At 43.9% G+C, this 16557-nt stretch overlaps 1 protein-coding gene across 18 annotated transcripts in view; it reads right to left on the bottom strand.

Annotated features, from left to right (window-relative positions):
• nfixb (nuclear factor I/Xb) overlaps positions 1 to 16557 on the bottom strand; it is a 132886-nt gene that overhangs the window by 6171 nt on the left and 110158 nt on the right. For 9 of the 18 annotated variants that reach the window (XM_026166109.1, XM_026166110.1, XM_026166113.1 and 6 more), the window contains 5 exons: positions 15517 to 15591; positions 10145 to 10273; positions 5788 to 5963; positions 4135 to 4282; positions 1953 to 2044 (listed from right to left, as the gene is read on the bottom strand). In XM_026166109.1, coding sequence (XP_026021894.1) covers positions 1953 to 2044; positions 4135 to 4282; positions 5788 to 5963; positions 10145 to 10273; positions 15517 to 15591 — 620 coding nt within the window. The remainder of the gene's footprint in view (positions 1 to 1952; positions 2045 to 4134; positions 4283 to 5787; positions 5964 to 10144; positions 10274 to 15516; positions 15592 to 16557) is intronic. The other 9 variants (XM_026166122.1, XM_026166117.1, XM_026166125.1 and 6 more) reach the window with 6 other exon arrangements.

Below are 16557 nucleotides of genomic sequence, written 5' to 3'. Positions count from 1 at the left end.
GGGAAGCAGCCTTTTGTTTTGTTTGACTCTAACAGGTCGCATGAATACCCCCCTGCCTCCCTCCTGCCTCCTGCCCTTCTCAGCTACCCTACTCCCCTTGGGCACGGTCCCAGCAGGCCTTGGGCATTGTAACTTCTCCCTTCTTAGTTACTCTGTCCCTCTGTGTATGTGCTTACAGACACACACAATCCATCTATCTCCCGTGAACACTCCCACTAAATCCTTGGCAGCAGACAGTGACCACCCTCTTTTCTTTCCTGCCCCCCTCTCGAGCAACCCCTTCTCAAATTCAAGATCAACTGGCTATGACATCATGTCTGGTTGCCAGGGGTAACGAGACGGCCAGGACGTGACTTCTATAGGGGCCGAAACTCTCTGTTGCTCTGTTCCCTCCATTTCCCCTCTCGCCTTGCCCTGCTGGTATCTAGTTTCTCGTCTCGCCTGGATGTAGCACCCAACGTTTGCCACTAGAGGGAGGACAAAGCCCAGCGCTGGTCCTGAGCCGCCACAGGCTCGTTTTTGAGAGGATCTTTGTTTTGTGATTGATCTTTTAGTTTTAAAGTGGACCATTAATCTTTTCATGTCACTGCAGAGACACGTGTAAACAGTTGGTGCCGTGTGTGTTTTAGCTACGCATTGAAAAGTAAAACCATATTTCAGACAATTTGTCCTAGTCGGTACAGAACATCTCAACTTTTCTATGAGACACACAGCCAGAAGTTTTTGGTTACCTCTGTCCAAATACATCTGTGTTCTTGGTGCTATATTTTTTTAATGTTTTTATGGTTTAGGCCTAATGAAACCAAAGACATAGCGGTAAGTAATATTTTTGACAACAATGTGTTGGCAACAGTTTGGGGAATCCGATATTTTGCTACACACAGAGCCAGATCCATGAAGAAATAGTTTTAATGTGAATTAACTTCACTTGGCGTTAAGGGGAACTCTGACTGCAAGTCTTTATTGCCTGAATTCAGTGCTTTAACTCACAATAATGGCCTTGTGGTTAAAGAGCAGAGGCAGTTAGAGGAGCAGATTAATACCCACGGATCTTGAACCTGATGTTTAACAATTAAATACAGTTTGTATGTGATGTTCGCGTGTCCACACAGTTTGGCCACATGATGTGTGCAAAGTTCAACTTCCAAGAAAATAGAAACAACTTAGAGTTAAGCAACATAAACATTTCATCAGCAAAGAAAACGTTTATGAAGTGATGGAACAAAAAGAGATGAACAGTGAAGCAATGAAGGGTAAAGAGCAGAGTATAATGAGCGGAGGGGCAGAAATGGAAAGGGAGAAAAGAGAGAGAACAGAGGGCAGAGAAACAAGGGAGGAGATCAGCAAAGCAGTTTCAGATGGTTTCCATGTGTCGACGAGTGGAGCTGAGCTGGCTCCAGGCGGGTGTGGTTGGACATTAATGAGAAAAGTACTGGTGGTAATGGAGGAGGCACATGAATGAGGTGCAGGGTGGTGAAGGGGAGGAAGAAAGAAGGTGAGAGAAGGAGAAAGTAAAAGGCAGAGAGTGAGCAAAGTGTGGTAAAGCTAAAAGGACGGAGAAAGAGAAGTAGGAAAAAAAAGGGGGGCAAGAGGAGGGAAAGGAAAGGAAGCAAGTAGAGAAAAAAAAAGCTGTGAGTAAAGGAGCCTGAAGGGTAGGCTCCATGTGTGCCAAATAAACAGTTGAGCACATATGGTAAACCACACACGTACTGTAAAATACAGATGTACAAATGCACACATTGATGGCGAGCTGTGGGATGGTGCGAGAGAAGAGGTGGAGGAAACCGTGCAGCAGGTTTCAGGCAGTGAGGGAATAAGAAATATTTTGGCGTACATCCACGCAGTTAATAAGTTTCCAGAGTTTGACCAGTAATTGCAGCGAAAACAGCTGAGTTTCCTCCTCACTCTCCTACAAAGCGAGAAAAACTGCCAGTATATCACCCAACTCCTACCTGTGTCTGCTGCGGGATGTTCAGAAAGTTGTTGTCCCGTGATCCGATGCCGACAAACCTGTTGGGAGCTGTGGCGCCTGGCGTGGAGTATGCTACGGAAACAGAAGGAGGACAGAAAATCATCAGTGCCAACTAAACAGCTAGCACTGCAACCTCTCATGGAGTCTTAACTGGAAAGGTGCAAATTCTGCGAAGTAAATGTGTACACTCATTTTATGAAAGTACAGTGAAGAAAGGTGTTCTACTTTCATGACTGTAAGCTAAACCGAATGTAGCTACCTGCTTGTTTAGCTTAGCATAGCATTAAAACTGACCATAGGCTGGATAAAATGTGATGAATGTAGCCACGGTGACACCACTTATTGGGTTGTAAAGCACTCTTTTAAAGCTCCAACAATATCTTTTTGTCTGCTCCCATGTTGTTGTTTTTCTTTTAGAAACAAGTGACTACACACGGCTGAGCATAGAGTGCTAGCTTATCAGGTAACGCTAGCAAGAACGCCTTGGCTAGCAAGCGGCACCCATTAATATTACAATTTCTCTCTATCTGTTTAATTCTTAATGACTTTTAAAAAGAGTACAATTCACTCTTCATTTAATAATTATAAAATAAAGACAGGACCCATTTTTTTCAAGACTAAGGAACATGGACATCTATGGGTTTAGCTTGTTTTTGGAGTCAGTTGTTTTCTGGCATTTTAGTGTTGACTTTATTATGCGTTTGTTTGTTTGTTTGTTTGTTTTATCTCTGCAGGTTGATACTTGACTAAATAGCTAGCACAATCCAAAGTTAGCAGAACCCCTGGAGCCAAAAAAACTAAACAAAAACAAAACATAGCCATACCTGTTGAAAACCGAGATTCTAAATTAAGCAAACTGACGTTACCTTCATGTGATTGAGCGATTTAAATGTTTTAAACTTTTTCTTCTTCTAACTTTGGCAAAAAAGCAAATCATTGTAAATGGTCATTGCTTCAACATGAAATGGCATATATTAAACCTAATAGATTTTAGGAAACAGGCGCTTGCTTCTACCGAAAGTACAGCTATACATCATTGAGGTCATTAAGACCCCATGGAAATCTGGCATGCAAACTCAGATCTCCCCGGGTGATTAAGGATACTTGATAAACTTCGTTGGAAGCGATTATGCACACTGAAATTCTGACACTGAGGAGTCAGGGACATTTAAAACCCAGTGGCATCAACGTCTCTGACAAATTTAGGGCAGTTTGAGGTACCCTACGGACTCCAGAATCTGAATCTCACTGAGGCATTCAGAGATGTAGTGTGTAGACTTGTGCATACGTGTGTCTGTTTGAGTGGAGGAAAGGGAGGACAAGAATGAGAGACAGGAAGGAAGATAGATATACATCCATGTGTTTCTAAGAATTGGAATAACATAGATAAGACATAGAAGACTTTGAGACGCTGACTGGGGGTAAAACAAAAACACTATATTTGAAGGAGAGCTAAAAACAAACAAAAAAGTGCTCCATCCAGTGCCCCTCCTACCACAGGTGAGAGAATGTACTGTATGACTGACAAAAATTTAAATGCACACCCTGTTCTTGCTCTCTAACAACTACCATGCAACAAAAGAAGCTAAAGCAAAAGAGGTACCAGTAAGTTATTCCATAAGGTGTCCCAATCTCTACTGGAATGTTCTTGGAGTCCATATAAATTAACTGCCCTAAATTTGTGCCCTTTCATAAGCAACAATAAGTTAAAAATAAAAATCTTCTTACGAGGTTTAGCGATGTGCCCAGAGAAGGAAGAAAAGAGGATTTAGAAGTAGAAGAAGTGGAGCGGTGATGTAGCTTTCTCACACCAGGCCACGCAAAATGGGTTCAACATGTAGAGCTCCTGAAACTCATGGGACCTAATACAGAACCCTGATGAATGCCACCCAAGTCCATAATGAAGACTACTTTGAGCCAAACCTTTGATGGCCTTGATCTACTCTATTGTGCTCCACAGTATATTCTGTGCTTGCTGTTATTGCCTTCCACGGGGCTAGGGAGATGCGATGCTGGATACACAATGATGGGGCGAAGTTGGAGGAAGAACACTGACAAAGGTCCTTTGCCTGGAGAGGGTTGGGATTTTCTGATTTGTTTTTTATATTTCTTTTTTTTGGTGTTGGTTTGGTTTTGAGAACGGTCTCTGCGGGGTCACTTACACGGAGATGCGGGCGAGGAGAGTCCGCCGTCAGGGGGCGTGCTGTTGGGTTTAGAGTCGGGCATGGGAAGGGGCACTGGGCGGGCCACTGGGGGAGGTGGAGGCAGCAAGAAGGAGCCTGGCATTTTGCTCTGGCCGCTCCCGTTTGGCTGCAGACAACACAAATAGGGTCAGGAGGGCGACATGCGACAATCCGCAGACACGGAATGAAAACAGGACGCAGCTTGGGAGGCCAGGTCCAAAAAAATATCCATGACGGCGGGAGGAGGAGTGGGAGGGGGGAGCGATGGTGGAAGGAGGAAGAGGAGGAGGGTGGGAAACAACAACCAAAGGAATGATGTATGTGGACGGCATCTTCATGAAGGTGTGAAAAATAATAATCACCACAGGGTTTGAAAGGAGTAGGAGTTGGAGCTAAAGGTGAGAGGTTCCACAGGGTGGTCCGTGTCGGGTGGAGGAGGAGTGGAGGAGGGAAGTGAGCAAACTGTTTGACTGGGTTCGTCCAGAAGATGGCAAGAAATCAAAACCATGGAAGGATACTCTTCTACACAAGCACAACACCACCAACAACAGCAGCACCAAACAACCAAAACTTCAACTAAAATCAGAACGGCTAAGAATGAAAACAGAAACACGATGACACAACACAGGGCGGGGATGCTTGACTTGAAGTGTGCCGTGACTGATTCATTCTCGTGCTGATGGTTATAATTTCTGAGGGGTTGGGTGGAGCAGAAGAAAGAAATAAAAAGAGGAGGAGGGGGAACGTCAGGGTCTGAAAGAGGAAACGGCAAAATGACATCGACAAGACAGTACAAAGATTTGTAGACCAGCTGAGTAAACGAATGTGACGTGTGCTGTATTTGTGTCGCCGTGGGTATATTTCCCTATAATGTAGGTGGACACATCGTCAAAGAAGCTCTCTGCCATTCCTAGTTTATTCAAAGTAATAGTATAATGGTTCATTCATGATTTCAAATTTAGGGCCATAGTTACAGTTGAACTAGCTTTTAGACTTTTGAATATGTCATTAGATTCCAATGAGGTATGATTAAGATGTGCAACTACAACAAAATTTCCAAATTAAGACAAAAAGAAAGAGATTTGTATACGTCTATTCAAGCTGCTCAAATTCTCACCTGTAAATCTATTAAACTAGTTAACTCCAAGCACCAAAATGACAGATGAAGGATTAAAACTAAAACAAGCACTATTCTTGAATATGTATCACATCTGTCAGTCACATGATCCGAGAAAAAAAGCAAAAACCAACAGAACCTCAGGGATAATGTGCATACCTCTCATTTGGTGAACCTGACATCATGTTACGTTATAATTAACTGAGAAAGACGAGCCACAAACACAGATTTCATTATGCACACAGCTTCCGTATGCTGCACTGTTTCACTAACATACGGTGGTCCCTCGCTATAACGCGCTTCAGCTTTCGCGGTCTCGCTGTTTCACGGATTTTTTTGTGTGCAATTTTGCATTCTTTTTTTTTTTTTTTTTACAGCGCATTGTGTCCTGCATCCTGATTGGCTGCAGACCATTGTCAATCAATCTCGTGCCATGTCTCCTGCACAGTACAGAACGCGTTCAGCTTGTCAAATTTACATAAATCATGTTTACTTTCATTGGTGGCGGGTCTTACCTGCCCAGCGGCCTGCCCTGAGCCATCGGCACAGACAAACTGCACAAATTCCTTCAGGGGATCCTGTCCAGGGTGGTGGTGATAGCGGATGGTTGGGTGGGTGAAGTAGGGGCTAGACTGCTGGATGATGGAGGGAGATGGGAAGTGCAGGGCCGAGGCTGAAGCACGGGGGCTCCCTGTAAACACAGACGTTTGGTATTAGAGGAAACACGAGCAGAGGAAGAGCGGGACACGAACCGCTGAGTTTCTAAACATTCTTACAGTTGGGAGAGATGAACTGAGCAACCATCAAATGATAGCAAGAATATCACATCGCAACTGGAAACAATAAAACTTAAATCTGGTTTTAAGATGAAAGGAACTCGGTTTTTCTAGGAAAAGCTAATTTCGAGTTAATAGGTATTGTATGCATTGCTTATTTTTTATGACTCCTCCAGTAAACCCTTACAGCTTTATTGAAGAAATTTATATGAAACGCTGCATCCAGATGAACACAATGAACTTTTCGGAAAGAGATTTTTACACACACATATTCACATCTGAACACTCACTGAGACAATGTAACAATTTAGGGCAACGCCGTTCAGACTGCACACACTTCTAAATGGGCACAAATTCAGCAGATAAAAGCGCTGCATTTTGAAATCAGATCCAAAAAGCCTGTTAAAAAACACAAAGAGATCATTGAGGAGTGTCTTATATTAGCCTGTCTTAATGCCTGCGCTCCTGTGTGCTGTTTTTGAGGGTGTGATTCACTGGCGTTGATGCATTTTGGCATTTACATACTAAAGCCTTTTTTATCTGACACATTTTGTTTCTAAGACAGAATTAATCTGTAAATACTCTCTAAATCTGAGTTAATATTTTTTCTGCTAAATGGCTTGTGAGCTTTATATCTGTGTATGTGCACGACAGGTGCGGAGATGCAAAATATAACTGCATTCTGTGGCTAATAAGCTTACAGAAACAAAAAACATTCTGTTTTTCACCAAAGAAAATAGTGAAACTCACACCAAACAGATGAATATATGTCTGAGGTGCGAAAGGGGAGCAGTTGGTTGAGCCCTACCACACCGAGCACAAAGCCCTCCCTGTCAGACTTATATCCATTACTAAATCTCCTTGTTTTGTATTAGTAGCCTGTTCTCTTAGCTGTGCCAGTTTAACACCCACCCCATCCCATACAGGCCCCCCAGCTGCCCACGTTGGGCTGCCAATGCTCTTTAGTGCTTGCATCTTATACATTGTGTGTGAGTGCACTTCATAAGGGTGCCAACCCTGCTGCATTACCCCCCAGACAAGGACCTATGCTTCAGGGCCCAGCAGCACCTTGCTTCCATGCCAGGCTGCCTGCTCCCAAGTGAAGCAGTCGCCCTGCTCCTATAGTCGCATACTAATCCCATTAGACACTGGGTGAAGGCCAAATGCTGGGGGTATGGGAGTATGGATGGGGTGGTGGTGGCCCCTTCATACTTTCACCTTCTTTTGATTCCCATCATATTTGCCTTTAAACTGGCAAAGCCCAACGAGCCCTTCACTGATACCACCTGACATGTCACAGAGGTATTAAGAATGTTAAGATATTAAAATATTGCTAAATAAATTCATTATAATCCTTCTTATACAGTTGAAATATCCGTGTTTGCTTAGTTTCTAACCGTGCTATGCTAATATCCAGGGTGGTAGAAGCTGGACATTTAAACCAAACGGTCACTACTTGAAGGCTAATATTTATCAGCTGTTTTAAAACGTTTCCTTTACTTTCAGCTAATGGTGGAAACAATTTATTCATTTCTTTTAGATAACAGATATACATTTTTGTAGGTATTCCACTCATTATTGCACTACTTTAGCTAACTATTTTACAACGTCAGCCAACTAATCTTTGTTACTTTCAGCTAGCTGTGTAAGAATTTATCTGTCATTTCAGAAACATGTATTTAGCTTTGTGTAATTTTTTCAACATTTAGAAATGATTTTGAGCTCTTCCAGCATTTTAGACATTCCTGCTAGCTAAGTGTTTCAAATACTTTTTGAAACTGTACATCCAAACTGTCTGTTACATACACTATAATTTGTTTGGTTCATCTGCTAACTAGCACATGGTCCTTCAATACAAACACAGATTTTTTTATATAGGGAATTTGCAAAAAACAGTGGAACCATGGCTGACGTGGCTGAAGGGAGAGACTCCATGAAAGCCACCCTTTAGCACCGTTGCTGCTATGAACAGCTGGGCCCTGCATGCTCCTTATTCCCACTTTCAATCCTTTAAATCTCTTGGATCTTGTCTTTTACGTAGAATAACAACAATGCTGATGATGTGGTAACCACTTTCAAACTAGCATGGCAGCATTCCCAGTGTGCACGCTGCCACAGTTTGTATAAAAAAAACAAATCCCAAAGTGTGTAACTTAGAACCTCTGGCCACCGCAAGGATGGGATATTGTATACATGTGTGCACGATGGTGTGAACACTAACAGTGCATGTATGTGTGTGTGGAGACTGGATTTGCTGTAGTCACATCTCAAGAGGTTCTGTCAACAAGCGCTGAGTAGGGTTTAATGACATGGCGGTCAACCTCACATCTGCTCAGTGACTAAAAAATCCTTTGATGTAGCGCAAGCACAAGGGTAATTATCTCCAGTGAGCTCCTTTACTTTGTGAATTTAGAAAAGTACATAAAAAAGAGAAAGTCTCTAATTTGATCTGTACTGGTAAAAAATTATGATTTCTGTATTTATATTTGGAAGCTCTTTAGCTCCACGTGTAAATAAAGTGGCAGGGTTTAAAGATTGATCTGGTACACAGTAGCTCAGACTCAAAACATCACTTTGTGGCCGTGCTAGTTTGAATTACGTGTTCAACCTGGACTTCCCAAACTGGAAAGGGAAGCAAATCAATAGGAATTTCAAGAAAAAACCCGTAACGTGACTAGTTGACTAATTAAAGGTCATGAAGCAAAAATGATTTGAATGAATGACTGATTTCCTTCCTGTCTGGAATGATACATATTCACTACTGTTACCACTAAGTATCAGTATGACCTTGCAGCTTGCAGATTTTGATAAAAGGACCCCGTTTAAGACAAAACAAAAACGGGAATTTATCAAATTGTTACAAACCAACAGTGAGTTTGGGGATCTGAGACCATGGCAGTTGCGCAGTTGGCGTCATTACCGTCAGACATTAAAAGGAAATGTTTAAGACCAACAAATAGAAGCTGAGATAGTGACTTTTAGTTTGTACTAATGAGGGAAGCTCTAGACCCCATAACTCAACAGCGTCTTTCAGAACCCACTCTTCAAGTAATTCTGACTTTCTGGTAAAAATGTAAAGCGTTCAGCCAGGATGAGATAACCTGTTGGCCCATTATGAAGTCATCGAGGTCTTTTTGCCCAACGAGTCAAACTTGTTTCAGAGCTAGAAAATAAAAATGCAACAATTCTACTTCTACAGTTCTTGGACTGTACTAGGGCAGCTTTGCATCTTTTACAGTTTGAAGTAATGCTTATTTCTTTTTTGCTGAGCCTGGTCATAGCCTAGTCGACCTGCCTTCATTTCCCCCTTGATTGGCTGCCAGGAGGCTCGAACAACGACTAGGTGAGGTTGCTTTGCTCACAGCCAAAGCTGTGACATCATGCAGAGCCAAGAGTTACGTGGTATTTAGAACAGCCTGAAGCCTTGGCCTTTGGCTCACAGGGATTAGTCGTGCGTACACTTACCTCATTCATTTGAAATTTTGTCCATGTTTATCGTGAGAAAATCTGAATTTGGACCCCCCCCCCCCAAAAAAAAACAAAGCAAACAAACAAACAAAAATCCTAACAATAGCTTCTTTATTCATTACTCATTTCCACCTGTGGTCCTGAGACTGGTTTGCCATCCAGGAGTCTTGAAATGAATACTGGGAGTGGATGGGTAAGAGGAAGCTGTTTTATTCATGTAACATCTTGACTGATCTGACAGAACAGGTTGCAATATCCACCAAATCCCTCTAAGAGGACAGAGGCAATCTACAGAAGAGTACAACTAACAGCCATCCACCACCAGACAGAACTAGAGAAGCCACACACCACACCCAGAAACCCTGCAAGCTCCATCACCGGCAAGACCTGCACCCTACGAGGTAGGAGGAGGCAGAAGAGGACGAGGCACAGACCCACAGAGTTACCTGCCAGCTTCCCAGCCACTCCCATCTCCCAAAGACAACGCCCCCAGCTCTAAACCACAGAGGGGTAGGGTGGGGGATGGGGGCACTGAAAAAGTGAGAAGTGGGTAGGAGGAGATGGTGAGGAGGGGGAGAGGAAGGGGTTGGGGCGATCAGGGGGGGATCGGGAGCTGGGTTGGTCTCACCTGGTCTCACTCCCGCCAGCATTGGCAGTGGGTGGTGGGTGAACGCCATGCGGGGGGACCTCGTCTGGGAGGACAGGGCGCTGAAATCGAATTTCCCCGGCTTCTTAAGTGAACCAGGCGACGAGAGTCCTGGCAAAAAGGGGATCAACAAAATGGCAGAACAGAGACGAGGTTTTAATCAAACATGGCTCCTTTTCTTACTTTGACTCTACTCAAAAAAAGAAAAAGAAATTTATCAGACTTTGTCAGATTTGATTACAAGAATCAAATGATTATGATCGACTGAAATCAATGGATTGATCGACTGATTCATTCATTGATTTGTTTGATTGGCTTAACATACAGATGGGTCCTCACAACCTGTCTATTCTGTGTCTGTACAGTCAGCGGGCTGTACCGTGTCTGGGGGCTGAGGGCAGGGTCCGGTGAGAGGCCATGGTTCGAAGCAGCGGGGGTTCAGAGCAAAGGGAGGTGACGGGAGAGGGGAAGGGGTGGGTCGGGTTCAGGTCGAGAGGCTGGGGGCACAGCGTCAGGACAGAGGAGAGCTGGGAAATGCAATAGCAGTTCAACTATGGTCACCACTGAGTGTATGAACAACACAGCAATCCCCCTGCTTACTTTAACCACTGAAATCTAATCAAACGGTCTCCTTTGTGAGGCGCAAACTACCCGACTAATCCCACACGACAACGCTCTCAGAGCCCGGCGTCGCTACAGAGAACTTCAGGAACGCAGTCAACAAACATGCCAACCAACCTACTCACTGCACTTGTCAGGATGCCTCTTTAGAATGAATGGGATTCTGGATGGCCTCATATCTGGGGCAGACTGTGCTTTCGATTCAATGCCAGCATGAGCTGTGCAACTACATATAGCTGCAGACGAGCATGCCAGAACATACATCAATGGATCCTCTGATGTAGTGCCCTTCTGCATATCTGACTGTCAGGTATTTTATGTTACTGACTTATAGTATTTCATAAAGACGTGCTTGAACTTATATACACACACACAGACGCGCGCACACACACAAGCTGCTCAGGCTGGGTGGTAAGCACCGGGCGAACTGCCAGTAAAGGCTAGATGGCAGAGCTGTAGAAAGATGGAAGAAGTTAAGCAGGAGCGGAGCGGTGACGGCATGGCCGGCACACACAGACAAACATATTAAAGTTTCCCCCCTTGTCTATAAATGTCGGCCGAGGCTAAAAGCCTGCATGAAATATCCCTTAGTTTGGCAAAAAGGGGCACACAAAGTATAGGCCCAGCTCACCAGCGGACCAGAAACATGGCCAAAAGTGTGAGAGCTACAGATAAAAGAGGCTCTCTTCTGTGATCAAGGCCTTGTGTGGTGGGTGCTGAGGGAATTTATTTTGATGTATGGTAATCCAAAGGCACAATTTAGACTTTCTGGGTTTGAGGAATGGTGCCAAATGGTGTATCTGACCTCTGCGTGGAACCGCAATGTTGAATATAAGCTGAAATAAAACTCTGGAAAGAAAAAAATCCATAAAACAGAGAATAATGAGGAAGTTAAAGTACAGAAAAGTACATCAGCATGGACACACAGAGCTCATTACTTTTCTCTGGAACATGCGGAGCTCGTGTTTTGCTTCACATTTGGTTGAAAGAATAGAGCGATAAACAACCTTGGCGAGAAGGACGCCCGTAAACTACTAAGCGACACAATATTCACACATATAAAACAAACACACTCGAATAAAGACGTGGATCATTTCAACACGGCCCGAGAGATGTGGAAATAGATTTTATGAGCTGAGCTTATAAAGTCTAACACAGCAGATTTCTAAACAGCTTTTTCTTAAATGCTAAACTGGGAAATGTTTTATCACTATTTAGCCACAATGCTCACAGGCACCACGGGTGCAGCTGTGCTTGTGTGGGCACCTATAAGCACAGAAAAAGGTGGGCGCTGGCACTTATGTTCAGATAGGCACGTCACGTGACTTCACGAGTAGGTGGGAGGAGCGGACACGGCGAGGAGGGTGAGATGCACTTTATTCACCGATAGATTTATGAGACAAATATCATCCATCTGGTGATGCTTTCTTGGGGGCATATTACAACCAATTTACAGCTAGTACAGTAAAGCTGCAATCTACTGTTAACAGACTGTGGAATATTCAGCAATCAGCCAGAACTTTCAAATCACTGGCAAGTGAAGTGAGTAACATTTATAATGCCATTAAAATGTAATATTATGCTGGAAACTTTGGATGATGTCATACATGTGGCTGTTACTTTGACATGCATTACCCACCACGACGTTGATCCAGACCAAGCCCACCCTTTCCCTCGTGATGACTACTGTACTCCCTGCTGGCAGGCAGCATGCCTGCCAAACTCCTCACGAATGGCTCAAGAAACGTAAGAGCTCAAATTTTCAAGCCTCCAAAGTCTTAAAATTGTAAAATGACAGAGCATCACAGCACCCAATGAGGTCCCCTGTCCATACCCCAACAGGTCAGAGCTGTTTGGCATGTTAGGCAGATGGTTTTAGTTTTGTGGCAAATCTCAAGGAGTAGTACGTAAGGATGTACCCAATGATGAGCGGTGCTCAGGAGACGTGCAGAATCAATCAGGCTCTGGAGTATCTTTGAAGGAGTCGAGACCACAGATACGGCTCCATGTTCAGATTTTTTTTATTTGAGGGTTTAAATTGTAATAAAATACTATTTGGGAGTATCAGAGATGTCACTGTCGTAGCACCGTGAGCATGTGTCTTTTTTATTTCACACATCAAATGAGCAGCTGCGCAGGATTTCTTGCAGCAGCAACCTGAAAGCAGCTGACCACCACAAACAGCAGCGTTTCTGTTTTGATGTAATTTTCATTTTTATTATCCTTTGAAAACGTCTCCCATCACGATTGGTTTCAACGTAATGGAAATAAAAGGACATGATATGCCTAATTTTGACTAATATCTGATACTTGTGGGCATTTTTGTGTAGATGCAAGTTTAAATAATGGTTTTAGCAGGGCTCTGTCTCTTCACAGGTTATCTGCAGCCATGTTCAGCTGAACGGGTTAAACAGGGATGGCTCTCTGTAGATCAGCTCTAGTCTTTGGCTGGAAGTCTTAGAAAATGTTCATTTCTCTGGTTCTGCATTGGTTTAGCTAATTTTATAAAATGAATTTGTAACTTCTGAGTTCTTCAACTTTCTCCCCCCCCCCCCACACACACACACACACACACACACACACACACACACACACACACACACACACACACACACACACACACACACACATGAAAAGACATAATTTAAATGGTGTTAAAGCCACAGAGACTGAATGTAAACATGCTGTGTATTCAATGCTTCCCTGCAGCAAAGCCTGTTTGGCTGCAGTTCCTCTGTTGGACGTATAGGCAAGACTCTGTGCTGCCACATCCCAACTTTAATTATAACCAGCTTATTATGCACAAACAGCCTTAAATTATACATATTGTTTTTAGTCTCTGTGATATTCCCTAATTAGTCGCTATCTTGCTGAAATATCTATCTATGCGGCTTCTCAGTGAGGAGCAGCAAATGAGGCCCAGATGCCCAATGAAAGCTTTGTCTGATAAAGCTAACAGAAGTTACTCTGATCTCTCTCTTAATCTGTGCGTGAGAGAGCGCGTGTGTGTCTGCACATATGCACGCACGCACACATACACAGTTGTTTGTTCTACGTTATTTCTGTGTCCTGCTCCTGGCACGCTGCGCTAACAGACTGGCAGCCAATTGCTCCCATGACCCTGTAGTCTTGCCATGCTAACAAGCTGGCGACCACACAAACCCCCTAACTGTCACAGAACTGGTCCACTAGCATGTGCGCGCGCACAACAGAGAGACGACAGATCTCGTGCACTCCTCGTTCAGGTAAGCGAGGAACAACAGTGTACATCAGCAGAGCAAAGCACCTCATTATACTCGCTGCCACGCGCAACATTAGCGCTCGTAAACACTAAGATTCAGCGCAAGGACACCTCCGCAAGACAGCCACACACATGACGATTTAATGCCCAGATAATTAGCTTGTAATCTCTGTCAAAATCACAAATACACGGGAAACCCACCCCCTCCTTCCCTTACTGAAAGGCTGATAGTGGGCTTTCCCACCACTGAGCAGCAGCAGCAAGCAGGCAGAAGGAGAGAGCGGAGCAGAGCTGAGCGGGAGACAGCGGACTTAATGATGAATTACATGATCACCTGCTATGCCTCAGAGCTTTTCATTCAGGTAGAGAATCACCTTCTGAGCACGCAGAGGCGGAGACTCTCCCCTTTCCTTCCCCCCACCCCCCTCCCCCTGTCCTCCGCCCCTCTTCTCCTCTCCACATCTCTCACTCCCAACACCACCACCACCATCACCAGAACAGATGTCTGCTGTAACCCAGTAGCTCCCTTCGCTGTAGACACATGGAGGCGCCATCTGGACCGGAACGCTGCTCCTCTCCAGATTGGGGAGCGTGCTTATGTGTGTGTGAATGTAAATCAGAGAAGGCGCTTAAATTTAGTTTTCTGTGCGCGTACGCATGTGTCTGCATGTCATTTGTAAATGTGCGCGTTAGTGAGTAAGCATGTCTCGCAGACAGAAGGCGCCTTGTGCATTGATGACACACCTGAGTGCCTTTAGTCTTGTTTGTTTGGGTCGTATGTTGTTTTTCCTGCGCTGTCTTTCAGAGATGGTTGAGTCAGGCCTACAGCAGGTGGGACGCCACTCAACAGCTCTGTCTAAACAACCGGCAGGACGAAGCAGCAAACCCCCATTCACACACCCCGCTCCTCCTTCTTTGTGTCTTTCAGTGCTTGCTTTCTCTCTCCGGGCTCAACAACAAAATTACAACACCCAAGGCACTCAGCTGAACGCCGCTGACAAACTCATACCACCTCGCAAACTCGGTTTGCAGTCTGTGGTTTTTCAGATATGATAATGCACCTAATTGCATATGTAGACTAGGGTTTACATCAGTATAAGAGCATTCAGACATGTTCTCAATGCCACAGAGACGTCTTTATCCTCCTAGACATCACATTTCTTTCACAGATTTACATCTTTAATGCAGACAGGCGGAAGATGTTATGGAGCTACTGGGCTACCAAAAGGCTTTGGTGAACCCACAATGGACAACAGCAGACATCTGGTAGAAACACAACCCCACCCAGCAGCAGCATAGCCAGAGAACAGGACACAAACAGAGGGATGAAGAGAAGAGAAGAGAGGGACAAATGAAAAATAACCCAGATTCGCTCTGAGAGCTCACAGATTTGAAGAAAGGACAGAAAGAGATGTACACAAGCTGAGGGTGGTGTGAGCGGAGGTAGAGCATGTATACATGAACACAGTATAATGTTTAATGTTGTTCTAACCATGGTAAGGAAACTGCACTCCATCGCTCTCATGCTTAATCTTCCTCTCCTGCACACTGGCCAAATGGTGCTGCACTGAAAGGCCAAACAGGGGAGAAGGGAAGAGTTAACAATGGAAGAGGGGAGGAGAGAAAAAGAGACATCGAAAGAGATGGAAAGAATGAGAGAGAGAGAAACAGGGCTGGTTAAATAATAGGCAATAGGGGATTTTAATGTTATAGAGTGCAGCAAGTGTCTATAAAATAGTTACATCATTACTGTTGGCAGTATTAAAATGGCAGCATGTGAGTGGGAGGGACGGAGAATACATGAAAATTTAGCAATTTAACAAAATCCCCAAAGCCAAATACGACACCCAAGAGATATATGTTAAGTCTATTGAAAATACATTTGACGTGATCACCATCATGATGGTTAACAGTGCGGTTACCCAAAGAGTGAGTGGCTATGACTTCAGCATGTGAATGGGTGGTTGGAGTAGTGCCGCTCAGGATTTTGGTATAACTTTTAGGTATCTGGAGAATACTCAAAAATGAGAAATTCAACATTTTGGGAAATAAGCAAAATACTGATGGATGATAAAACTGGTGGCCTTCTGATGTCTGTATTATAAGTCAGCATTGAAGCAGCCAGCTCCTGGTTAGCTTAATGTTGTCTCAGTAAAAAATAAATAGATAAAAGAACAGCTAGCTCGGCTCTAGTCAACCAACAGCTCTGAGATTCACAAATGAATATAAAGAAACAAAAACAGAGAGAAGAGCAATTTGCCCTCATGGCCCTTTACAAGCCAGTTAGCCTATCACAAAACAAAGAACAAACACTTATTCTCATTTAATAACCTCGAGATAAACTGAAGCAAGAAACACAATGGTGTCACGTGACAGTAGCCCATCAGTCACATGACCAATTAGTCTCTGCACTGCATTAGCTAACTGGCTGCTAGCACAGCTTCCTCTTTGCTGTGCAATAATGTAAATTGCTGTATTTCCCAAAATCTCAAAGTACTCCTTAGGAACACCACATGCAACATTACAGTCATTA

Source organism: Astatotilapia calliptera, chromosome 4, assembly GCF_900246225.1.
Source record: "Astatotilapia calliptera chromosome 4, fAstCal1.2, whole genome shotgun sequence".
Classification (NCBI taxonomy): domain Eukaryota; kingdom Metazoa; phylum Chordata; class Actinopteri; order Cichliformes; family Cichlidae; genus Astatotilapia; species Astatotilapia calliptera.
This window is presented reverse-complemented; position numbering and strand designations above follow the sequence as displayed.